General features: G+C 42.9%; 1 protein-coding gene across 1 annotated transcript in view; it reads right to left on the bottom strand.

The window, feature by feature from the left end:
- Nucleotides 1–27,331, bottom strand: part of F13a1 (coagulation factor XIII A chain) — a 166,245-nt gene that overhangs the window by 4,366 nt on the left and 134,548 nt on the right. The window contains exons 12-14 of the mRNA XM_051194436.1: nucleotides 24,614–24,901; nucleotides 19,409–19,569; nucleotides 4,564–4,700 (exon numbers count right to left, since the gene is read on the bottom strand). Coding sequence (XP_051050393.1) covers nucleotides 4,564–4,700; nucleotides 19,409–19,569; nucleotides 24,614–24,901 — 586 coding nt within the window. The remainder of the gene's footprint in view (nucleotides 1–4,563; nucleotides 4,701–19,408; nucleotides 19,570–24,613; nucleotides 24,902–27,331) is intronic.

Below are 27,331 nucleotides of genomic sequence, written 5' to 3'. Positions count from 1 at the left end.
CTGCTAACTGTGGCCATAATCAGTTTTGATGGCCTTAGTGGGTAGGCTGAGTTCTGTGCCAAGCCCTCTTCCCTGGGTATGTGAGTCTGGAGGACTGCTTGGGTCAGCACTGCATGAGTATGACTGTGTATAAACTAATGCTTGTCTGACCACATGAAAGAGCAGGGAGCCTCACTTCTCCTTAAGAGCACTTACCCAGATTGAGGAAATGTAGGGATGGGGATGAATGAGGGAAATGGAATTAGCAGGACACGGTTCTGAGCTGTGCATCCTACCAATCCATTCAGTGAGGAAGGTGTTCACCTTTTTCCTTTTTTGTTGTTTTGTTTTGTTTTGCTGTGGGGTGGGTGTTGTGTGTGTTTTCCAAGATAGGGTTTCTTTGTGTGGCCCTGGCTGTCCTGGAATTAGCTCTGTAGACCAGGCTGGCCTTGAACTCACAGAGATCCATCTGCCTCTGCCTCCCTAGTGCTGGGATTATAGGCATTCACCACCATGCCAAGCTAGAGGAAAGCATTATCATCAGGATTTGCACTTTGCATTAGATATTGAAATGGTGACAGCCAGCCAGGGGCCTATCTCATACTGACTGAGCCAGTCAAGAATCTCACTATTCATATCTGCCCAGCTCGGGAGTAACTGGGGTTGTGGGAAAAGTGAGATGAGGAAAAGATGATGGACTATCTCTTAAGAGCAGAGATGGCTTTGGAAACCAGAAAATAGTACTGTTCCAAGCAAAGAAGGACCTAAGGCATTAAGAAATTTTGTAGTCAGTGCTGCTGATTGCCAAGAGAAGATTCAAGGGCCAGAGACAGGCCCTTTCTCCTGGACACTTAGAACGACAAAGACACCGTGGAAATGCTTAGTTTAGGAAGGAGTAGCCAGGAAGGGGCACTCCCAAAGACAGCCATATGTAGCCCAAAGGCTGCAGTTTTATGTGTTTCCATTTGCCTTTGGGATTATTTGCCTTTGGGATTCAAGAATCACTTTAAACAGAGTCAAAGGAAGGAAGAAATATAGAGTCAAGTGTCTTTGGTGTAAAGTGAAAACACCAAAAGTCAGCAAAACAATGTGCATTCCAGATGCTTGTTGTGCCACATGCTCTGGGCCAAGAAGGGAATGAGCTCCTGCTACAGTTGAAATGTGAAAAGTTCACTAGGACTCACAGTCCCAGCTGCTGTGGAGCCCTTCAATGGGGACAGGGGCAGCTTGTAGAGAAGGGTCACTAGGAGTCGCACTTCTGAGAGTGATAGCCTGTCCTGGCTTCCCTGCTTTTCAGTCTACCAGTGGGAGAAGCACCCATTACAAGCTCCCTGAATAGAGCCACTGAGCCAAGCTGCCATGACTTTTCCTCCATGACAAACCATCGCCCCTGACACTGTGAGCCCCAATAGTCTTCTTCTGTCAGGTGATTTGCCATAGTGCTGAGAAGAGCCACTTAACACAGCCCCAAACACAGAATGAGAAACCGCCTTTCTCCCCTGTGCACAGCCAGGGGGTGAGAAGGACCATGAACACTCTCAGTGTTCCACAATGATAATTAAAATGTCCAAGCTGACTTTGTAGAAGTCAATGCTTTTCCTTATTTTGGTTCTTTGTAGCAGTGGCTCTCCACATTATTTCAGCCAGTTTAACAGAAACAAAATTATCTATATATAATCTCTATACAAGCATTGTTTTCAAATTGACTTCAAGATACAAAGTTTGAAAAAACACTGACTTCACTATTGCTTCCTTACAAAAGGTGATGGGTATTAAGTATCATAGGGCAAGAGCAGGCAGGGAAAATTAATAGTTGTTCTGCCCTCAAAATTATGGCAAGAGATGTTAGAAATGTACCACTGTTATTGTGAATGTCACCTCCATCTTTGTGGTTACTGCTTGCTCTGCTGGAGCCCTGTTTGTTTCGGGCAGTTCCTTCTGCCTGCATGTAGGCACACCTTGCCCAGTCCTTAATGTACAGTGACTAATTCAATGTGAGTGTGGATTTATGACATTTGGTTCAAAACAGCTCTGATGTTGCTTCCTGGATCCACTCATTCTCTCACCAAGGGTTTCCCATATAATCGGTCGATCTCCCACCTTGTAAAAAAAAGTAACCATCCTGCAGGGTCTACTGTGGACTTGTGTAAGGCAGGAAATTACCTCCCACAGAAAGAAAAATCTCCTGCCTCGTTGCTTCTTTTGCTCTTGCTATCAAAACCATCTGTATAATGGGTGTACAGATGAAGTTACTCAGATAAGAAAATTCAAACTTGGAGCATTTTGCTCATAGATAAATACCTAACAGAAAGAAGAAAATCCTCTGTTCATTTCAGTCAGTGGAATAATGTTGGCATAAACCTATGACCTGGGCACAAATGTTGTGAAAAATGATGCTGCGGAATGTGCTGAGCCATCAGGATGCCCTGGCCATTTATCATCCCAAACACGCACAGGCAAATGCAGTTATCATCACGATGAGCTGCCGGCACCTGTGCTTCCTCTCTGTCTAGCTTTTAGCTTCTGAGAACTCAAGTGTAAAGTCAGATCACCAAGTTGGGGGTGTTTTCCCTCTTGAATTAATTCATTGAACCTGGTCATTTTTAAAAGACAAAAACGAATCTAGAAGAATTATTAGTTAATATCCTGGAAGTTCCTGCCCTAGGTCTTCAGGCTTGAGAGCTTCTCTGTAGTAGATATGGATTACACATGGGGTTCAAATATATCTGGCCCTATGGGTGTTGTAATTCTAAAAAGCAGCATGAGAGAGGATATCATGGTGGGAACAAATATCAGAACAAGTGCTCCTTCCTTCTTTCTTTCCTTCCTTCCTTCATTTTTTATCTATTCCCCTCCAAAGATTTTTTTAAGTGGAACACTATTGGTCACTTATACAAACCATAGCACATATGCTGGCCTCGATCAAGCTAGAATTGCCAGGACAGTCAAAGTGCAGGTGTAACAGGACTTTCTGGCACCCTGGAGAAAGCTCGTGTTACTAAGAAGGAAAAATTGGATACAGCAGGCAGCCATTCAGCAAAGAGAACGTGTTTCACTTTGCCTGAGCAATTCCTGCATCTAATTGGAGTGGGAAGGTGTGAGAATGGGTGAGGGAGACTCTCGTTTCTGATGGAAGCAGGGCTATTGCTATTGACCTCTTCCTCTAGCTGGCGTTGATTTCTAATTTAATTCTTTTTTCCCTGCAACTTTCCTATTAGCAGAGGGAGGTTGTTATGGCTTGTGTTTGCATTTTTCAAAAAGCACTCAAATAATTTTCTCTGTTGTATAAGGCTACTCTGAAATGATGGGATGCAGAAGTTGTCAGCCTTGTGGTTGGACAGAAATGTGGGGAGTGTTTTGTAATCTATAAAGGTGCTTTAGAAAGGCTGAGTAAGGCCCAGTGCTTGTACTACAGCTCACAGAGAGGGGTGACTTCTACCAATGGCATTGGGAAAATTCCCAGCATATAGGGTCACGAGGCAGTTTCCAGAGTCCTCTACTTTCTTTTCTATACCTAAGAAGGTCACCCTCAAGAAATGTGCTAGATTGATTGATGTTGACAGGGACTTATTTGTGGTAGAAGTGAAAGTAATAAACCTCAAAGATTAGGATCCATTCTAGATGTCACACTTTAAAAAGAACATTGACAGATTGGAGTGTAAAGAAAGGGAGGGCTCGAGCATCAAATTAATGTTGGGAAAGATGAAGAAAGGACAGGTATTTGGTCCCTGGTAGGGAAGACAAAAAGAAAGAAGAGAGACCTCTCTGTAAACATTTTCACATCACCAGATGAAGAGAAATGGGCCTTATATTGTGCCAGTCAAGAAATTAGGATCACTGGTAAGATAGGAACATGGAAAGAGTGTGTTGTCTCTTCAGTTAGTGTCACCTGGTCATGCATGAACTGCTGTGTAAGCATCAGTCTGTTAAGAGAGGTGACAGAGACAGACTCACCTGGTGGTACTGGGTATAGAAGAGGCAGAATTCTATTCACACTACTACATAGGCTGAACTAGTCTTTGCTTAAAGAAGGAACCAAGTCTAGAACTCTTCAGGTTCAACTAAAAGAGCAGCAATGGAGACCAACAGTTCTAGGAGGTGACTGTTGGTAAAATCTGGAGGATGGAGTTGGAAAGACAAGACCTATGATAAGGGATGCCTTCCACCATCATATTGACAAACTGAATATATTCAAGGAGCATTGATTGATTTCTAAAGAGGTAGTGTGACAAAATGGTTTGAACTTGAATTCTGGGATGAGCCTCCTTAGATTAGAATTGTGACTCTGCTCTCACAGGAGACAACCAGTCTACCTCCTAAAGCCTTATATCCCTGCCTTTACTTCAGTTAGTTGGTATAAAGGATTTAATAGTAGAAGTGTGGGTGCTTCCAACATACCCCCGAAATAATCCATAAGGAGGAGCAACTTGTCAGACATTGTCACTGGGGTTAGATATAAGATAGAGAGATAGATAGACAGATAAGTAGGTAGATAGATAGATAGATAGATAGATAGATAGACAGAAAAAGAGAGATAGCTTTCAATCAGCTCTTCACTGCTTCCCTCCTTGTCCTGGTACTTACCGGAACATCTTCCTCTTGGGTATAATCACTCCAGGACCTTCCAAGTGAAACCAGACATTTTGCAGTGTTTCTTTTAAAGGATTAGTGAACTCAACAGTCACAACCATATCAGAGCCAACCATAGCAGTGCCTCGGACCTGTGAAACAAGGTAGATGACAATACAGCTCGTCAGTCAGCCACAGTTCTAGATTTCTGTTGCCATCTCCTTAGGCATCCATCCATCCATCCATCCATTCATCCATCCATCCATCCATATTTCCTTCCTTTCTTCCTTCCTTTCTCCCTCCCTCCCTCTCTCCTTCCTCCATTCCCTTCCTTCCTTCCTTTCTTCCTTTCTTTCTTTCTTTCTTTCTTTCTTTCTTTCTTTCTTTCTTTCTTTCTTTCTTTCCTGAAGTTTTGCAGTGTGGTTGCTTCTTGGCAACTCACCAGAGAGAGGAGGAGAGAGTATTGCTTTAACTGGCAATACCTATTGAGGAAAAGATGGAACATTACTAATTACAATTCCACTCTTTTCCTCATTATATAACTTCCCCTAATTAGAGCTGAGGTTAATAGCTGTGGCCGCTGGCTGCTCTCTGTCAGCAGGAGGCAGCAGTATGTCCCATGGAGCAACAGATTTCCAAAGTGAGGGCAGTTCCAAGTGAACCCTGCTTCTGGAAAGAACTCAAATTTCCTGGGCAGTTCATGAGGGATTATAGAGGTCAAGAGACAGAAAATAGTGCAAAGGCTTGTGCTTTCTTGTAGACATGTTAGAAGGACCCCTGAGGAGAGTACTTGTTAAGCTTGAAAAAGAGGAACCTCCGTACTAAAATAGGCACAGGAGGTTTCATCTGCAGCCACATCTGAATCCAGGAAGGTAGAAGTTCAGGGAATGTGAGGGTAGTGTTGGAAAGTTTATCCAGAACAATCCACCAAACTATGAGAAGTTGGCAGAGCATCTTCTGTGACAACCAGGGCTCCATGTTTGGGATGACAGTTACTCAGGTTGTGGTCTTGGATGACTCGCTCAAATATTCAATCAATTTTCTTTATTTCTCTCCATTTTACTAGCCTTATTAATTATGTAAAGCAAGTCTTTGTTATGCCATATTTGTATATACAAATAATGTCCTTTGGTCACACCCTCCATTACCATCCATCCCTGGCCTGCTGATCACCTTCTTCTTCTCAAATATTCTCCCTTTGGTTTCATGCTTTTGTTTTTTTATAAAAAAAAATCTAGACTATTTTATATGAATGAATGCATGCAATATTTGGCTTTCTGAGTTTGGATTCAATCTGGATCTCCATCTCCATCCATTTTCCTAGAATTGACATCTTCTTTATGATAGAAAAACAGTCTTGCTGTATATATACACTTTATTTTCTTTATCTGCTCATCTGTAGATGAATATCTAGGCTGCTGATTCCAAAGCTTTGCTATAGTTATGGGATCTCTTTGATCTGATGAATTAAATTCCTTCAGGTATATACTCAGAAGTCTTACACATGGGTCATATGGTAATACTAATTTTAGTATCTGAGAAGCCTCCCTATTGATTTTGGTAGTGGCTGCATCAGTATACATTTCTATTGATGGTGTATAAGGGTTCATTTTCCTCTATATTCTCAACATTTATAGTTTGTTTCTTTGATAATAGTATCTATTGCCTGATGAAAAGGACCCTTGCTTACTGAATTTACAGCTAAGAATAAAATCTTATGGTCTTGCTTTTCTGGTATGTGATTAAATTTATTTACATCTATGAGGTTTAAAAAACTCTATCAGATAAATAAAACTTTCAAGTAATTCATCATATTCATTTCATACCCCTAATTTCTAGGAACTGTGAGTGGAGAGATGGGTTTAGACTCACTAAGGATGGGGCAGGATAATAATGATGGAGACAGCAGTAGGCATGTCTAAAGATAAGGAGTGTGTGCTGGAAAGGGTCATTACTTAAACCAGTGGGAACTTACAATTACAGAAGTCTCAGCCTACTCCAGATCATGAAACTAGAATCCCAAATGGTAGAGCCTGTAATTTGTTTATTTTGAGCACTCTGCCTTATTACTAAGGATTAGCTCCATTGAAAAACACAGTTCATGAAAATTCTTACACAAGGGCTACATTACTTTTAGCTCCAAGGCACACAGGAACAAGATGCTCATACCATAATCATCTCTTAAGGAGGAAAGTATTTTCTGAAGCAGGATCATTGGTGCTGGCATTTTACTTTTTATAAAATAAATATCTTACACAAATTTTGAAGCTACTGACCTGGATTGTATTCAAATTCAAATCTTAATATGAGAGAGCCTCAACCTAGAACCCAAGATGACATGGCCAGAGGTGTTGGAAGCTACAGTAACCCAGTAGTAACCAAACAACCAAAGCTACTTTGTTTTGATGTCCACAGGTTCTCTAGGAGCAAGGGAGCTTTCAGAAATGGTGAGGACAGAACTGAATTTGAAGCCACCCTGACAAAACTGAAATCACATAAGGTTCAGTGAGAAGGAGATAGGCCAACTAAAGAGATCACAGGCCCATGAGCTGGCAGTTACTTTTGAAGCTTCTGGGCTGATACAGTGTGAATGGATTAGTCTGGTCTGAAAGCTGTAGTAAAGCCAATGGTCAACTCAAGACCAGGATTTCTCAAGCTTAGTACCAGTGATCTTTTGAACTGGATGAATCTCATCTGTGGAGGTTGTCACAGAAATGTTTAACAGCATCTCTGGTTTCTGCACAGTAGATAGCAAGAGCCAACAGCACCCCACAAATGATAACACTACAAATATCTAGAAATTGCCAACTATCCCTAGGGAAGGCATATCTTTTCTTGTCCCCAACTTCCCCTTTGGAAGTCATTTCTACTAAAACCCTGAAAGGCTGAATCTGTCACTTTATTCCAGGGTGTTTTGACTTGATCCATTTCAGGGTTTCATATGGTGTCCTCAGCTTTATATTCTAGTGTTTATTTCTTATTAAAATAACTTCAAAACCTACTGGAATTTTTAAAATAGAAGTTTATCTACATTTGAAAAAGCTACAATGACACCTTCAGTAAGAAGGCTCACTGTGATGACTCTAACTCTTTCTAGGGGAAGTGCTTTCGTACATTTGCCTTTGCCATGGTCATCACAAGAATGAGTAGAAGTCTTTTAAGAAGTGAATCTACATTTTCTGAGGCCTATACCAGATTGGGCCCATCAACAGTCAATCATAGATCTAGGAGAAATTCATGGATCACTATCCAACTTTGCTAAACTGTTGACTACTGATGGATTTGAGGGTAGGAGCAGCCTGATGGGCTCAGCATTAGGTCCCCTTGAAAGATAATAATCAAAACACTAAACATACAGAAAAAAGAAAATATTAAGAGCTTCAAAGAAAACAAGTCAAGTAACAAATAAAGGCAGACCTATCAGAATTACACCTGACTTCTCAATGGAGACTCTGGACAGATGTTTTGCAGACACTAAGAGACCACAATGCCAGCCAATACTATTCTTCCTAGCAAAAATTTCAAGCAACATAGACAGAGAAAGTACAATATTCCATGAAAAAAAATCAAATTTAAATAATACCTATCCTCAAATCAGCCCTACAGAAAGTACTAGACGGAAAACTCCAACCCAAGTAAGTTAACTATATCCATGGAAATAAGGGTAACAAATAATCTAACCAAACAAGCAAAAGACCTGCATGACAAGAACATCAAGTCTTTGAAGAAAGAAATTGAAGAAAATATCAGAAGATTGAAAGATTTCCCATGCTCTTGGATAGGTAGGATTAACATAGTAAAAAATTACAATGCTATCAAAAGCAACCCACAGATTCAATGCAATCCCATCATAATTCCAACACAATTCTTCACAGGCCTCAAAAGAACAATACTTAACTTCATATGGAAGAACACAAAAACCCAAAATATTTAAAAGAATCCTGTATAGGAGTTTTTAGAGGTATCACCATACCTGACTTCAAACTCTACTGAAAACAGTTTGGTATTAATACTGGCATAAAAACAAACATGTGGATCAATGAAATTGAATTGAAGAACCTGACATAAATCCACACACCCAGGAACACTTGATTTTTGACAAAGACACCAAAATTATACAGTGGAAAAAAGAAGCATTTTCAACAAATGGTGCTGGCATAACTAGATATTGGCATGTAGAAGACTGCAAATAGATCCATACCCATTTCCATGCACAAAACTCAAGTCCAAGTGGATAAAAGACTTAAACATAAATCCAGTTACACTGAACCTGATAGAAGAGAAAATGGAAAGTAGCCTTGAACACATGAGCTCAGGAGACCACTTCCTAAATATAACACTAGTAGCACAGACACTGATATTGACAATCAATAAATGGGACCTCCTGAAACTGAGAAGCTTCTGTATGGCAAGACCACTGTCAATAAGACAAAACAACAGCCTACAGAATGGGAAAAGATCTTCACTAACCCCACATCTGACAGAGGGCTGATCTCCAAAATATATAAAGAACTCAAGAAACTAGACATTAAAATACCAAATAACCCAATTAAAAATGGGGTACATATCTAAACAGAAAATTCTCAATAGAAGAATCTCAAGTGGCTGAAAGACATTTACAAAAATGGCTCAACTCTCAACATACTTAGTCATTAGGGAAATGCCAATCAAAATGACTCTGATAACAGCTTACACCTGTCACAATGGCTAAGACCAAAAACACTGATGACAGCTTATGCTGGAGAGGATGTGGAGAAAGGGGAACACTCCTCCTCATTGCTGGTGGGAGTGCAAACTTGTACAGCCACTTTCAAAATCAGTATGGCAGTTTCTTAGAAAATTGGTAATCAATCTACCTCAAGACCAGCATTACTACTATTGGGCATATACCTAAAGGATGCTCAATCACACCACAAGGAGACTTGCTCAACTATGTTCATAGCAGCATTATTCACAATAGCCAGAACCTGGAAACAGGTAGAGGCCTCTCAACCAAGGAATGGATAAAGAAAATGTGGTATATTTACACAATGGAGTATTTACTCAGCTGTAAAAACCAGGGACATCATGACATTTGCAGGAAAATGGGTGGAACTAGAAAAAAATCATCCTGAATCAGGTAACCCAGAATGACAAGCATGTCATGTACTTACTCATAAGTGGATATTAGATGTAAAGGAAAGGATAACCAGGGTACAATCCACAGCCCTAGAGAAGCTAGGTAACAAGGAGCACCCTAAGAGGGACACATGAATTTCCCTGGGAAGGAGAAATAGATGAGATCTATTGGTTAGATAGATTTGGTAGAGGGAAAGGGATGGGAATGGGAACATGAGGATGGGTGTACTGGCAAAGGGACAGTGCAGGAGAGCAATGAAAGATATCTTGATAGAGGGGTCCATTATGAGATTAGGGAGAAACCTGGTGCCAGGGAAACTTTCAGGAATCCACAAGGATAACCCCATCTAAGACTCCTGGCAATAGTGGAGAGGGTGTCTAAACTGGCCTCCTGTAATCAGATTGGTATTACCCTAATTGTCATCATAGAAATTTCACCTGGTATGTGATGGAAGCAGATGCAGAGATCCGAAGCCAAGCACTGGACCGAGCTCTACTGGACCAGTTGAAGAGAGTGAGGAAGGATTTTATGAGCAAGGGAGGTCAAGATGATGATGTGGAAACCTACAGAGACTGCTGACCAGAGTTTGAGGGAGCTCACAGACTCTAGACCAACAGCTAGGGAGCCTGCATGGGACTGACCTCTGCATGTCATTTATTTGTGGGGTCCCTAGCAATGGGACAAAGATTTGCCCCTGGTGCGTGAGCTGGCTTTTTCAGTCCTGTTCCCTATGGTGGAATGTCTTGTGCAGCTTTGATGAAGTGAGGAGGAGCTTGGTCCTGCCTCAACTTGATATGCCATGCTTTGTTGACCCCCATGGGAGGTCTTATCCTTTCTGAGGAGTGGAAAGGAGTGTAGAAAAGAGATGAGGAGGGCACAGGAGGAGAAGAGGGAGGGAAACTGTGGTTGGTGTGTAAAATAATATGAAAATTAATAAAAAAAAACCCACAAAACAGAAAGGTTGCAGCATGTGTTTTCCTTTGTGGATGGGCATCCGATCTGAATATGATCACAATACAGACTATTCTCGGCTAATTTCATGTGTCACAGCCAATTAGTTTGTTTCCCCATATTATCTCTGCAATTAGTGTCTGGATTGAGTATATCAATACTGTCACTAGGAGGAGGCTGACAAGAAGTGCTTGACGGAAGAGGACTCTGCTCAGGCTGTTGTGTGTTTCTTATGTAATTAACAAGGTTTGGTATCTATTCTCTTATATTTGTCTCTTGCCCTGAGAATTTCAACTTCCTGTCCCTGAATCTTTAGAGGATGCTAAATCATAAAAACTCAAGGCAACATCAACCCAATAGTTAAACTATCCATATTCAACAGTCCTGCTTGGTAATTTTGAGTGGCCATCTTTCTTCCCATTTTCTTAGAAGTGAATAGGAAATTTTCTTGGTATTTACTGACTTAAGAGATGTGATGGTTTCTGTGGAGCAGAGAACAATGGCTGTGTGTGTGTGTGTGTGTGTGTGTGTGTGTGTGTGTGTGTGTGTGTGTGTGTTTATGTTGAATTCTTCTGGAATTCTGAACAGTTCACTTTTTTATGCTGTGACAGCATTTCAATGCCAATATTGTCTTTCTTTCCCTTCCTTCCTTCTCTTCCCGTCCTTCCTTCTTTCCTTCCTTTCATTCCTTCCTCCCTTCTTTTCTTCCTTCTCTTCCCTTCCTTCCTTTTTCCTTCCTTCCTTTTTCCCTTCCTTCCTTCCTATCTTACCTTCCTTCCTTCTTTCTCTCTTTCTCCTTCTGTTGTTTCTCTCTCTTCCTTTCCTTTTCTCTTTCTCCCTCCCTTTCTCTCATAAACCCTTAAATAAAAGGAGATTTTTAGAGCAGTCTATAGGATCTTAGGTCAGGGAACAACATTCATGGTATTGAGTTCAGAGAGACATGCTTATGTCAGGGTCTAGAGAAAAGATCCCAGGACATGCCAGCTTGGAGATGCCTTATCTCATGACCCTGGTGTTTTTGCTGCCTTGTGGTTTACATGTGAAATGTCTCCAGTAGGTTCAGGCATTGGAATACTCAGTTTCCAGTGGTGGTGCTGTTGGGGAGGTTTAGGAGATGCAGTTTTGATAGACAAAGTACATCATTAGCATTGGGCTTTGAGGTCTCACAGCCTAAGCCCATTTCTAGTTTTCCCTCTTCCTACTGTGGTTGAGCATTTGATCTCTCAGCTTCTTGCTCCCACTGCCATGCTTGACTGCCGCCGTGTTTCTGCCATAATGGGCTCTTATTCCTCTGGACAAGTAAATCCAAGGAAACTTGCCCTTCTATAGATTGTCTTTGTCATGATATTTTATCACAGTAACAGAAAAGTAACTAATACAGCTATTTCACTGAAAATATCTATTTTTAAAAATCAACCTATAATACCTCAAGGTAATGGATGGTATTCATTAATACTGATGCACTGAGTTCTGCCCTTTATAGAAGTCCATGATAATGAGTAGCTAGTCAGATTCTTTGGCCAAAAGGAAAGACTTTCTCCTTTCCTCTCCCTCACCACCTCACACACACACACAGAGGAAATTGAAATAGGAGAAAAGTTTCAGAAAGAGTGAAAATGACTTAAGTTGGCAGCTTAATTCACACAATTTATTAGATTCACCTAACAGTCCTTATTTGAAGTGCTTTCAATCATGTCTTCCATGTATCAATGGAAATTGAATTTCTTCCCTCCTACTCACCCCATGGTCTTGCTTGAAATAAGCTGTTGCTTGTTTGTAAACTCTTCACCAGCTCCAGAGCTGGTACTATTCTCCACTAAAACATAGGCTGTCATTTACTAAAGGATGCCAATGGTTTTGCCAAGGTCAAGTTATGTAAAAGTCCATGTTGATGAAGATGGCAGTACTAGACCAGGTAGTTATATCATTCTTAAATGAATTAAAATAAATTGAAATTTGAAAAATTCAGACTTTGGTAGTAACTTCCACACACACCATATCGACAGTGTGGATTTAAAATATCTGTCACTGTAGCCAGGTGTTGGTGGGGCCCACCTTTAATTCCAGCACTCGAGAGGCAGAGGCAGGTGGATCTCTGTGAGTTCAAGGCCAGCCTGGTGTACAGAGCTAGTTCCAGGACAGGTTCCAAAACAATGCAGAGAAACCAACCAACCAAACACAAAAATCTGTCACTGTAGAAAGCTTATATCGAGTCACTTAATATACACAAGGCTGCAAGGTAGATGCTGAGAGTTTACAGATGAGGAAATAGAGGTACAGAGAAGCTTCATAACTTGCTTGAGTTCACACAGTAAGGAGGAGAATGAGATACAAATGCTATTGGTACTGGATCACTGCTTAACCGTATCCCATCCTAACTCTGTTCAATAATAATAGCAATAAAACAGTAATACAGGAACCCTGCCTATCATTTTCCTTACTTTGTCCTATTGAATCCCCGTAGCTCTATGGGCTTGGAGATACACATTGTTATTATTTCTCCTATTCTCTTGGCATTGAAAGCAAAACTTAAAAGGTAACTAGAGCTAGTAAATTGGAAGAAATGACCCGGAAATAAATCTAGGTCTTTCTGACTTAAAACATTCTCCTTGAAATACCACCCACACTGTGATCTCTGACAGATGAGATAAAAATAGCATCCTGCCGAATTGTCATTTGCTGTGTTAGCTTTTCATATTATTGCTAAACCATCCTTTGAGGGTAGTGGTTCTAAGTTGACCCTGAACTATATTTGAAAACACGGCTACCACCCACCTTTTTCTTTTTGACTTTATGAGGAAAGAATTAGATTCTTGCACCAGAGTGAAATGTGACAAGGTAGCCTTGGGGCCTTGAGGTACATTACTGAATAATAATGGGGTTTTCTATTTAGGGTGAAGTTGGGGATATAGTTTTTCACAAGAGATTCAATAGTCCACACATAGTAGAATCACAGGGTAGAAAGTTGTGGTTGCTTATGCCAGATGCCTTTCTTTGTGTGTTTGTCTTTTTGAAGAGTTAGACAACAGCAAACAGGAAATACAGAGAACAACCTGCATTTTGGGTATCTCAGGTACCCCGATGCCTCCCTTTCCAGCATGAAAGGGATGCTGTTACATAGCTGTCCAGAAAAGTATACCCATCAGAGCCTTGGAGCTCACACAGTCCAGAGTGTGCCCTCTCTGTTAACACAGCTAATGTTGTCTCACTGCACAGTTGTAATTGTCTATGAGCAACAGCCATGGAAAGGTGTGAACACAGAGCTACAGCAAGAAGTCCCCATCTGACATTCTCTGGGAGAAGACAAGTCCAGAAAGAAGAGGCATGCATCCCTGCTGGTTCCCTTGTCCTTAGATCTACCCTTAGAGGGGAGGGCTGTGTCATGCTGATTAGGTAAGAATCACTGAAGAGCACCCAGACTAGAAAAATGTATTTGTTATTGGAAACATGAAGGATAATATAGTTTGGATCTTAAATGTCTCCTAGAAGGCTTAGGCTGCAAGCGTAAGAGGTAGCAGAGACATTAAGAATTAGGGCTTGTGGAAGGAAGTTATATCACTAGGGTTATGTTCTGGAAGGTGCTACTAAGATTCTGACCTCTTTCTTTCATTTCTTCCTGCATATTGTATTTCTCTGCTACATGTTGCCATAATCAAGCAACACAAACAACTGATCACAGACTGGTGCTCTGAAACTGTGAGCCCAAATCACCCTTTCTTTTTTTTCAGGTGATGTGCATGAAGTATTTGTCACACCCATGCCTTTAGCATAGGACCCAGGAATGATTACACCATGGTCTTTGTTTTTCTACTTGGCATTGATGAAAATCTTGGATATGTATGATCCCGCAGAGCAAATGGAAGCTTTATTATCATTCACCTAAGTGGTTCAGGACATTGACTGCACCCTAAGTGGTTCCCCAAATTTTAATTTGTCCTTTGAGACATGGGTATTTAAGTCAGGATGCTGGGAGAACAGGGACCAAGAACTCTCCTGAGCATCTTCCCTGCCTCACTACAGAGACAGAGTCAGGGTTCTAAAAAGATGTCCTGGGAACAGCAGCAAGAATCATGGGTGTGTAATGAAAGGCTCTAGTTGGAACACAGCGTTATGATCATTATTGGGACAAACCATGTTACCATCTGCTAATATCTTGGGCTAGATGAAATCTCGACAAGAGGTTCAACCATGACATACATAGGACAGATAGGAAAGGGTTCCCTCCTCACAGGAGGTAAAACTTACCACCAGGCTATGGGGTTTGGGTATGGGTGGACTTGTCTCTCTTTATCAGCTGGGATGAACACAGACCATGTAGGTGTAAGTGCTTGGTGAGATAGGCCTTCCCTGAATTTTATTCAGGGGATCAGCAATGACACTTCCCATGTGACCTATTATCACAAGCCTCATTGTGACTATGAAGCTGTTGTTAGCTCAGTGCCTTCTAGGTGGGAGTGTGGATCTGGAAGCCAGCCTTGGCACTGGGCATGCCTGTTTTTCTCCACAGTTGCTGTTACCCATCTTGATCATGAGATCTACCAGCCCTTATTGTTGAGAACCAGAGAACTCCATGACATTTTTGTCCCCATACTGTGGTTCACAGTACTTAGACAAACTTGTGTGTAGCCTGGAGAACAGTTTCTTTCTCTCTGTGGTCCCCTTTTTCCAAAAGGCAGCTGCTCATTAACAATTAAAATGCTGGAAAGCTTCCCCTCTCCCCCGACTTAAAGCAGCTTTTGACAATCAACACATGGGAAGGCAGAGAAAACTTCCAAGTCTGCTTTTAATAAAATATACTTTTCTCATCAAAATATTTTGATAGCATGGGAAAAGAGATATATCCTCATTAAAGTTTAATGAGCATCTCCCCCTGCCGATTTCCATATGAGGATCACACACCGTGAGTCATCAGTGGTGGGTGCTGGGCACAGTGAACAAATTTAACTCAAACCTAGTCCCTATTGCCATGGGAATGAATTTAACCTGGTATGTACCCATCAAGATTAAAAACCTGGCCACTGGCCCACGTGCTTTGGTGGCTTAGATTCAAATGGGCAGATCCATTGTTATCCTGGGACGTTTAGATTTGCTCTGAAAAGGGAGGTGGGAGAGAACAGCTGCATTTTAGCTTCCAGGGGGATCCATCCCTAGGGTCAAACCAGCGAGTCTCAGAAGTCAATACTTTGGGGCACAGCCTCTGTAGAGAAAGGCAGGAAAGCTCCTGGGAGGTAGAGTTGATCGTGCTACAGACATGGTCATGCATTTCCACCAAAGCTTTGCTGTTCATGGAGCCAAGTGGCAAAGCTCAACTGAAAATGGCTCTACATGCTTTTCTGTGGATATCTGTAGTCTTGCCTGGCCCTCACCTTTATCCTAAATAAGTTACTTTTGCTGTCTACCCATGCTGACATTGTCCTTCATGCCTTTCTCTAGTGACTAGTTTCTCTGTCCATCTCTGCTGGTCAAGTATCTACTATTCATTGAAAATAGCCTGTTCTTCTAGTCCAAATGCTTACTAATTTCTCGCAATTGTCCCACTTTGCAACACACAAACCTTTCTTTGATGCTTCCATTCCTGCTTCCTATGAAAGTCCCAGTGTGAGAATGATGTGGCCCAGAGGTCACATGCACACCACAAAAGACTTGGGATAGAGGTTTCAGACCCTTCCTAGTCAGGTATTATCATGAGCCAGTCACTTATGAAGAGAAGCAACTATAGTAAGAGTCAGTGACATATATCAGGTGTTTATTGTGAGCAAGTCATCAGACATCCTTGACTCAGTCAACACAAAGACCCCTTGACATGAGACTTTCTGTTGCCTTTCTCACTGCTGTGGGAAAACAGACTTTGAGAGGGTCAATGACTTGGCAGGGTTATATGGGCTTTGTATGGAGAAAATGGGTTAATAGTTGAGGCTAGTGTGACAATGCCTGTTGAAAGGTATTTGGTTACACCGTATAAAGATATGTCACTGTGATTGCTTTCATAAATAGCTAAGTGGCCAATAACTAGGCAGCAGGTATAGGTGGGACTTGTGGACAGAGAGAGCTCTGGGAAGAAGAAAAGGGGAGTCACAGGCAGGTTGCCGAGGAAGCAGGACATGCAGGAGAAGAGGTAAAAGCCATGAGCCACCTGGCAGCATGTGCCAGATTAGGAAAATGGGGTAATTTAAGTTACAAGAGCTACTTAGAAACAAGCCTAAGCTAAGGCTGAGCTTTCACAATTAAGAAGTCTCTGCGTCATTATTTAGGAGCTGGCTTGAGGGGCAGAGGAAGACTCATTACGAATGCTCATCTATGCTTTTCCTAGACAGGCTTCACAGTGGACAGAATCAGAACTCCCTTTTCTCTCACAGTTGAGTCTCAGTCAATGGCACTGACTCTGAATGCATTTCCTCCAGAACTAGCATCCCTACTTCTGTCATGGAAACCAACCCAACCCAAACCCCACCAACCCTTGTTCAAGTCCTGCTCTGATCTACTAACTTGTGGAATGCCACGTCTCTGATTCTGCCTTGGAGAATTCAGTCACTCTTAAAGAAACCTAGGAGACAGCTAAATAAATAAATAACCCTTTTAATTAATAATACCTAAAGAGATCAAAGATATCAGTTTCTTCCATGCACACAGTTTATTATCAGCGGTGCAATTAAATTCTATTTTGTGCTGTGGTCTGAGCACTTCATAGCTCAGAGAGGCTTCTCCTGAGAGCTTGGCAGGGACGAGCCATTGCTTCATAATGAGGCGAGCATGAGAGTTCTGCCTCTTGTGGGAAAGGCAGAGATCTAAGCATGGCACAGGCCCTGCTTAACATTCCCCTTAAGAACTCCAAAAGATACCTTTGCCATGTGCCTGAGGGAGATCTCAAGGCCCCTGACTGTGAGGGAGCCATGTTACTCTTGCTACTGTGGTCCCTGTGCCCCAAGCTATTGAATTCATTCTCTCATGGAAGGACAGAACCCCTGGAGAGACCTAAGGTGCCCACTTTCCTGTTTAGCATTTGTTTCCAATTCTACCTACAGAATTCTGATTCTACCTTGGCCTATACATCCTCATTTGCATTCTGCCTCTATGCAGATGGTACCAGTCACAAGGGGTCTATGGTAAGAGGCTGCAGTGAAAGAACAGAAGAGGTACAATGACATAGACCTTCCTAGAGGCACAGGGTATTATTGTATTTGTTCCACAGTGGGCCCTACACAGCTTTAGGTTTTGGTGAGCCTCATCTTGGGGTAGTTCGTGTGTCATCTACAGAGAGCCAAACTTTGAGGGAAAGTGGCTGAGGCAGTACTCACCCTTCTTCTGTAGCCAAGCTGCTGGGGTTGGAGACTTAACTCTATGTCCTAATGACTGTGCAATCTCGCACAGATTTTGCAACTTCTCTGTTCTTCAGTTTTCTTACTTATAAAATGGAAATATTTATACAGCTCATCTGGAGGAGTTATTGAGTATTGAAACTGCAGTTATATTTGTAATATATGCTTTGAGAGCAGCTGCTGGAGGCCAGAATGTAACCACACAGAGCAGGCATATTGAATGTTGCACAATAGCCATTAGCTTAAAAATGATTCGCAGTCTATGGTTCATAAGAATTAAGGTTCATCTCTCATTTCTGCCCAGTGCCCCATCTCTAGGGCCACTTGGATTGTTTGATTATTTTAGGGGACTTTATGTTAGCAGGATCTATGCCAATCACTAAGTCATTTCAGAGAACGCTCTCCAGACACCAGGGAAAGGCCTCCAAGCCCATACAAAGATGGCATAAAATGTCACTGTCCAAGGTGACCACTGGATGCTTGGTTTACTGCTTCCCTGAGGAGCAGGTGATTCATGCACTCGCCTGCTCCAACCTGCTTTGACTTGGGTAAGGCTGTCTACTGATGCCACCAGAAGTTGGCCTATGCTGTCAAGAAGCAGGTAAAACAGGCTCCCATATCTGTTTTCCAACCCCCATTCCCCAAGTTTTCTTTATCAGCACCCTGGAGCAATTTAAGAAGAAATTCCCTGTAGTACCTAGAGAGGCACAACTAAAGCCATCAGCCAGGTTGGCAAAAGAAGCCACAGTGACAGAAACCAGGAAATTGGTCATCTTGGTGAGTAGGGAGGGCTGTAAACAGGAAAATGTGGGAAGGAACTTTCTGGAGAGCTGGCAATCATCTATATTTCCATTTGGCTGGTACATGTAGTCAGTGGCATATGCATATTCAGCTATTGCTCTCCAGCTGTACACTTCAGCTTGTATATCCTACTGTCCACAGTCACACCTCAGAGAGTGACATCACTGTCCAAAGCCTAGGTGGGACAATGTAGGTAGTTTGCAAACCTGACCCACTTCATTCTGAAGACACAGAGAGCTCTTAGTCTCTGTCTCTATTACGCATCTTTATCTTCCTCCACAAGTGTGTTTATACCATAGGTTATTTTTATATCTGCAGTCGCGTCTATATATTTAAATAAGGAGAGAAGTGCTATATGTATGCGACTATATATAGGATGGCTTGCTTCTTTCAAAGAACAGGAGCATCCTAGCTCCATTGTGGATCCTCTTTCTCTTCCTCTCTCCCTCCCTTCCTCACTCCCTTCCCCATCCCTCTCTCCCTCTCTCCCTCCCTCTCTTCCTCCTTCCTTTCCTCCCTCCCTCTCTCCTTCTCTCTCTCTCTCTCTCTCTCTCTCTCTCTCTCACACACACACACACACACACACATAGACACACACACACATACACACGAGCCTGACCGCCTGACTAAGTACTTTTCCCCTTTTCTTGTTTGAGATGAAATGCTCACTGACCTTGATGATGACCTTGGGGATAGTCAGCACTGTAGACTTCTGCTTGGCCAGGATATCTCTGGTCTCGTTGATGCGTGCTGTTAGGAAGAAGTGCAGGAGGCCCTGTTCCAGAAGGTGGCTCATGTACTCGCCTGCTCTGACCAGCACCTCCTTTTTCTTGACTGGTGGGAGGAAAAACCAACAGGGCACCATCAAGACCTGAGATAAAATGTGATCTGGCTTACCTGCCCTCTCCTATCCTCTCCACATTAGAACCCAAGGCACCGGGAGCATGGCCAGTCAGATACAGAGAATCAATCAGGGGCAAGCTCTCCTGCCTCTTGGGTGAAGAGGGAAATGTAATATCCAGTGAGGTCTTCCTAGAGAAAAGAGTTGTCAAACTTTCCAAGCATGGCTTTTATTGCTGTAAAATGGAAAGCCCAAACAGATATTGAAAGTAGAACCAAGGAGCTTCAACCACAGCTACCTTAACTTGGACCAAGGAAATCCCAAGATGGCAGAAGAGCACTGAAGTCCAAGGTCACTAAAGACTTTCAAAGTCTCTGACATTGTTCTAGCTTTAGAGGCTGAGGATAAGCTGGGCAGGATGGCATAGGGGGTAATGAATGGTTTCAATTCCCTTTCAAACTCCATAAGGGCTGAGGCTGCAGAGTTGAATCTGTGGCATGAGTTTGTTTTCTCTGGGGCTCCCACAGTGCAGGATTTTGGAGCACAAAGGGCAGTTCTGCAGGGTATGAACCTGGGTATGGAGCCTACTGATACATCCAGAGACAAGTGTCTGTATTATGCAATCAGCTGGCAGGCCCAGCAAGTAGATGATGAGTTAGGCCTTCATCACCCCCTACAGTACACAGACTCTACAAACAAGCCATAGATCCACCATCTTGGTTCTCCATGTCTGGCTTTTGTCACAGTTTCTTTCTTTCTGCAGGAGTTCCCATAACTGGCAGTTTGAGCATATGAGTGTATCATTTCAACCCACTTCAATAAGTGGCAATCTTTCTAGAGGGTGGAAGAAAATCCAAAAGCAAGCACACAACAGAGTATAGGATAGCATTTGACTGCATCTGGAAAGAGGGGCATCTCATGGGGCTCATCTTGTGCAAGTGGGATATTCACATCTGGTTTACATCTGTGAAACTTTCTGGGTCCCACAGTCTGAGAACCCAGAGGAGGGCCCTGCCTTAGAAAGCACTCCCTGTAACTCCCCGTAGCTGTCTTATTTTTATAGCATGTAGGTTCTCTGGCCACCTCTGGCTTTCTGATAGACTTCTAATCTTTCCTCAGGGATCTCTTTAAACCCACCCTACTGACACTCATCCAGTCTTATACAGTCTTATGCTCTTATATCGTCTTAGGGACAGGGGCTCAGACAGCAGTCCTTCCCTGCTCTCTCCACCTCTCAATTTCTTTCCTTGTTATCCTTCTATGTGCTTGGAATTGGTATTTGAAGCTCAGACATGCTAAACATGGCATTCTACCACTGAGCTACACATCGAACCCAAATAGTTTGACCCTATATGCAGCATAGTTGGGAGCCCCCGAAAATAACCATGCAGGCAAGAGCCTGAGTTCTAGTGGAAAATACAACCCTGACACCCCAGTCTGGACCACAGAGCTGCACCAGCAGCTGGTTAGTGCTACAGCCTCTCTGGCCACCACACTCTGAACAGGATCTGCATTTGGATCTGACCTCTGATGTGACAAGTGGCATGTTTAGCTTGTCTCCTGAAATTTTGTCATTCCATTTGCAACCTAGTCTTTGAAGGAATACCCTGGCTTGACCTTGGCACTTGAACTCTTCCCTTCTGAATACTGTCTCCTTTGGTCCTATGTCTGGTTTCTTCCTCTTTGGCTCTCCTGCAATAAACTGTTTGTATGAATGGGACTCCAAATTCACTTTATCATATACAAGCTCAAACAAGCACATGGCTTTCACACACCATATAGGGATGGTGCATTTTGCTCCCTGGGTGTTTCCAGGGATAGGAATAAACAGTGGTTTTCTCCTGGCTTTTCTTGGGGGAAAGAGTTTGACTAGTAGGTTTCCCTGGGGTAGCAGGATTTGTCCATCTTCTCTGTACCTATCTATGTAGAGGCTCTTATTACACTTATAGTCTCAGCCCCAGGGCTCACTTCTTGGAGGCAGAGCATTCCCTCAATCACAGCACTGAAGAAATGGGGCTGTGCTTCAGGGCCCCAGAGAACAGTGCTCCTGAAATAGTCCGTTATATAAGTGTTGTGTTTGCCACTGCACAAGAAATGTTCTAGATAAAGTTTATTAAACGCGGCAAGAGAAGGAGGAATAGATTTTCACTGGATGAGTGGTAGAGATGGGAGGCTGCCAACATCATTTATGGTGTCTGGGGAAAGCCAAGGGAGACACAGGCTGGAGCTGCCTCATCTCTTCCAAAAAAGCAAAGAAAACTAAATATAGCCAAGTGACAATGATAGCACCTTTGAAGGTTCTGGGTGGTTTAAGTTATTCAAATCTCCCAAGCTGACTCTAGCCCACACATTCCATTTAATCACCAATCTGAAAAGTCTGCCTCCCATTCTACATAGAAAACTTGATTTGCAATAGAGGCACCTAAGAATGCTTGATTAAGGGCAGAGGCATGTGATTTTGCAAAAGATTGGGATATACTTCAGATTACAGCATGCATTTTATTGCATGCAATTGATGCCACCTAGTTTCATTAATTAGTAAATTAGCAAACAAAGAACAAAAGGGGTTCTAATTCCCTTGAAGTTATCTGGGAGAAGCCCTGAATAAGTCTGAGTGGGTGGAGCTGTATTAAAATGTACTTGGGCTTAGGGTTGGTCCCTACATGAATGAATAACTCTAGTTGATTAACTCATGTAAATCCATACCCCCTCTTTAATTTTTAAGGGCAAAGGGATTTATGACTTGAGGACATACAGTCAATCATCATGTGGAAGGCCTGAGTGTGGGAGCATGTTGCTTCTGAAATCAGGGGATGACTTAAGTTCATCCTTTAATTGAGTTAAGGAGAGAAAGAGGGAGATTTTCAGGGTCCTTGTGAGGTTTGAAAAAGTCTATGCTCTATTTCTGGTGTAGGGAGATATGATGGATTATAGACAGTTTCACTCAGGACACAAATTTACACTTGTTAGCTCAATGTCCTTGCCCAAGGGGATCTAAATTCTGTTATCTCCATGGCCTTGGCTATATGAATCCAGCTTGAGTTTCCCACTATGTTGGAAGGTAATAGGAATGTCAAGGCATTTCACCTGTCACTCATGGAGTTCCTCTGCTTCTTCCTCTCACATGTATAGGCTAATCAGGTAGACTCTACCTTCAGAACATGTCCAGATTGACTTGCTGTTATCACTGTCAACCCAACCACCACATTTCAGCTCCCAATTGCTTTCTGTTGCTGTGTTAAAACAGCATGGCAAAAAGTAACTTAAGGGGGAAAGAGATATGTGGGCACATTGGAGGGCAGCCAGGACAGGAGCTCAATGCAGGACCCTAGAGTCAGAGAGTGAAGCAGAGACTATGAAGGAATGCTGCTTGCTGGCTTGCATCCTCTGTTTATGAGCCAGATTTCTTATACAATTCAGGACTAGCAACCCACAGGTGGGACCACCCATACCTACATTAATTAGCAAGCATGAAAATGCCCTACAGATGTGCTCACAGGCCAAACTGATGGAAACAATTCCTCTACTGAGGTTCCCTCTTTCAAGTTATGTCAACCTGAGAAGCAAGATTAGCCTTGCAGGGAATGGACTACCAATCCTGTAGTGAAGGCATTGCTCCCATATACAAATAAGGGGACAAAGCCCAGATGGCTCAGGCAACCTGCAGGGACACACACCTAGAGTGCCTGTTCCCAGTATGCATGAGAGCCCTTTCCCCTTCAGTTCTTCATGCTGACTATTCTTTTTGTTAAGGCACTTTACCTTCCCCTTTGGGGGGTGGGTGGGGTGAGCTTAGGGGTGGAAGCCAAATCTTCTAGTTTCCATAGAAAATGCCATGGTGATTTCTCAGCTGCTGGCTACATCACCTTAAATTTGGGCTTCTTGGAATCTGAATTTTCAATAGTTTTTCATTCTCTCTGAGAACACATCTCTGGAGGTACAAAGCTTAGACAGCTACAGCATCTAGGGAGCTTGAGAACAATAGAGATGTGTGATTGGCTGGTTGGTTGGGTTGTGGCCTGCTTGCTTGTCTCTGAGAAACAGTATTGCTTCTGTTCTCCCTTTCTTGTCTTTTTCAGAACCACATGTCAGATCTAGAGACCCAGTGCCCCAAACTGTCAAGTATTTCCAGTTTTCTCTGACTCATGTCTCTGCCTACAGAAATTCTCCCTGTACCCATCTTGAGGCTGAATATTGAGCCCATCAAATACCCTCAGGAAAAACGAGGGTATTCCTAATGCAGGCTTCAGCATGTCCATCCTGACCCTGATTCAAATATACTGAATTCTTAGCGTGATGAAATGGCTCAGACAGACAAAAGGGAGGCAGGGGATGGGCAGGAAAGAGACCCTACTAGGGATGGCTCTGCACAGACTCTGGGATGGTACCTTGTATATCTCAGGCTCCTTCTCCCAGTGGTTGTCCCTGAACAGGCTGATCAGTTATGAAACCAGCTATGAAGGGAGGAGCTGGGCACAAGGCATAGGACCAGAGTCTAGATCTCTAGCACCCATAGTAGGGTTGGGCAGGCATGGTAGCTGCCTACAACTGCAAGCAGATGCAGGATTCCAGGTGCAAGCAATCAGGGTGCCAAGGATAGGCAGGATTCATGAGATGAAGGTTCACTGGGAGACTCTGCCTCAATATATAAGGTACAGAAGAATCATGGAAGATGCTTGAGGCTGGCAGAGCCTGTGTGGCAAGTGCAGATCTCAGATGCAGATTCTGTTTCAAGAGGTTTGGTGGGGCCTAACGCTAGGGATGCTGGTGGTTCTGTGAGTTCATGGGCCACATTCCAAATATCAACAGGATAGGTTCCATTTAATTCTCCAAATCATGGGGCTCTAGGTTTAGAACATTCCAGCATTCATTTCTATTCATTAGACACAAAGGTGAGAGGATTGAGCATTTTCTAAAACTCCTCCTCAATGTATGCCCCAATCCTGAATCTGGTGAGAACCACAGCTCTGACAGTATTGACAGGGAGACAGAGACAGGTAATAGGTCCTGAAAAGAACAACATATTTGTTAGCTTACAGGATAAGGGCTCCAGTGTCATTTCAAATGACTCCTTCTTGAATTCTTCCTTGGAGACCCCAGTGTAGAATGTGATGTTGCCCGAAAGATAGGCCAAGATTGTATACAGGTTGGTGGTATTGTTCTGGAAGGTGATGGTGATGTTGAAGTCTTTTCCCAGCACAGCATTTCCAACCTCAAAGTCCATGTCCACATCAGACCTTGGTTTGACAACACCTTCAGTGTTGAGGGTCTTTTTGGCTCCATACATCAGGGCAGTTTCGAGGGCCAGCCTCTCTTCTTCTTGACCTAGGAGAGATCCACAGATAATGACATGGAAAGGGAAATAACCCTCCATTGAGAAGACACTGACATAAAAAACACTCTGTGTCACCCTTGCTGATGGCCTCTGAAAGCTTATCAACCTTTCTGAGGTAGGTGCAATCACCATCACTGCATTGCTTCCCTCCTCAAGTCATAGCCGAAGTTCAAATTTAGGGTTCACTGAGCGAAGATTTCAGAGACAGTTGATGGGGATATCTCTGTCCCTATGTTTCTCTTATTGGTTTATGAATAAAACACTGTGGCCAATAAGGCAGCAAGATAGGTGGGTCTAGGAGATGAGTAGGATTCTGGGAGGCATAGGCAGAGAGCAGTTGCCATGTAGGAGCCTGAGGAGTAACAGATCCCTGGACATTTATCTGCTAAGATAAGACCATGTGGAAATACTTAGATTAATAGAAATGGGTTAGTAATTAAGATAGAGCTAGCCAATAAGAAGCCTTAGCCAGTAGCCAACAGTATTATAATTAATATAAGTCTCTGAGTGTTTGGGGCTGACGTGGTAGTGGACCCAGGCTAGTGGAAAAGAGTGCTCATAACAGACAGTGTTCCCTTGCTGTGCCACCTCCTGATGTAGATGTTTCCCCCAGCCCACAGAATTTCCTGTATCCAAACAGAATGTGTCTCCCTCAATCTTCTTTCCATTTAATCCTTTCCATTTGTTCTTTCTTATGCTGACTTTGGGGCTAGGAGGGGGTCCTTCCATGCCCTTGCCCACCTCCTGCAGTGCCCACCAAACCCAAAAGTGCACTGCTTCAAGGCACTAGGCTCTGGCAAGCTGTTAAGCTACCCCCTGCCCAGGGACTACTGGGTCAGGCCCCTGGAGTAAGCCTGATTCAACCTGCTGAAGGTCCACAGCTTTCTTTTCTGAGCTCACAAAGGTTCAGGGAGAAGCTCTACAGTTTTACCACCTCAAGATCTTCCAGTTGCCTCTCAATGAGCACAGAGGTTCGAGGTACTTTTGGGATGTTATTGTGTTTTAGTATAAACTTATGGGTAGGTAGTGTTTGAGCAATATGTCTTATAGTGATTTTCCAGAGGGATGGAGGGGGGAAAGAAAGAGAAAGCATCTGTTCTAGGAAGAAGGAGAGAAAGTGAAGAAGGAAAGAAGAGGAGGCAAGCATCGTAGTGTGCATCTGTAATCTCCACACTTAGGAGGCTGAGGCAGGAAGATAGTTCAGGGCAAGACTGGGCTGCCTAGTGAGATCCTGCTTCAAAAACCAAAGCTTGGGGATACAGTTCAGTGGAAGAACACTCATCTAGCATGAACAAGTACTGAGTTCCATACCAAGCACTACACACACACACACACACACACACACACACACACACACACACACAAAGAGGCAAGAGACACAAAGAGAGAACATACTAACACAGAGAAGGAGAAGCAGAGATAGAGAAGAGAAAGAAATAGCATGAGCAGGTAAGGAAGTAAGCAGCAGGGACATAATTATGGCCTCCAAGTAGCTGTGCTCAGACTTTGACTACTTGGAAAGTTGTAGGCTAATGGTACTTGCAAAGCTTGGATGAAGTACTTGGCTACAGGGGCAAGCTGTTGGAAGTAGAGAAGATGGGTGGCCCTTCTCTTTTCTAGTCTAAGCATCTGTATATAGATTCTTTCACCATGGAGGACAGAGATGAAAAGATGGAGGTAAAATCCTTGGCTTATGAAAGTGAGGTATGAGGATGACTGGTGGGAAGAAGATTTAAGGTAATATGCAAGGTTTTCTAATCATGATAATTAAAAAAATTTAATTATTGAATTCAGTGATGGCGAAGAGGCTGGCAAATGTTATTTAATGGTCACCAAATGCTAATTATGTGGCAGGCCATGAGATGGGTGCTTGCTTGCAGCAGCTCTGTTAAGCTTCATAACAATCACAGGGTAGGTAGGCACTATGAACACCACCAGTGACATAAGGGCCCTTAGGTGGATCAGAGGGAGTAGGTGTATAATAAATGGAAATTAGTCTGGGGTGGGGCAGAGAAAAAAAAAACAACAGGTGTTGGGGTGTGTGTGTTTTCTATAAACTTCTCTGTCAATCCTGCAAGAATGTGCCAGAAACAATAGGTCTAGAACCAGAATTGCCACAGGCACATAGAGTCACCAGAGGAAGACAGGAAGATGGAAAGCCCCGCCATGAAAGTTCAGTGAATTACTTTAACAGTGATCAACTAGCAAACTGGTCTATGAGAAGGAGGGCATTAACAATTATCACTTTGGATGGGGGCCAAATATGCATTTAGGCAAAACACAGGAAGCCCATTGTAACAGCAGGCAAAGCACCAGTGAGGGATTGACCTGGGAAAGAGGATCTGAGCTGGCTCAGGCAAGAAAGAGGCAAAGAGAGGTTTATGTTCTGAGTTACTGACAGGCTGTCCTGATGGTGCAAC

The sequence above is a fragment of the Phodopus roborovskii genome, unplaced genomic scaffold (genome assembly GCF_943737965.1).
Source record: "Phodopus roborovskii unplaced genomic scaffold, PHOROB, whole genome shotgun sequence".
Taxonomy (NCBI): domain Eukaryota; kingdom Metazoa; phylum Chordata; class Mammalia; order Rodentia; family Cricetidae; genus Phodopus; species Phodopus roborovskii.
Note: the sequence above shows the minus strand (reverse complement) of the source record. Positions and strands in the feature narration are given on the sequence as shown.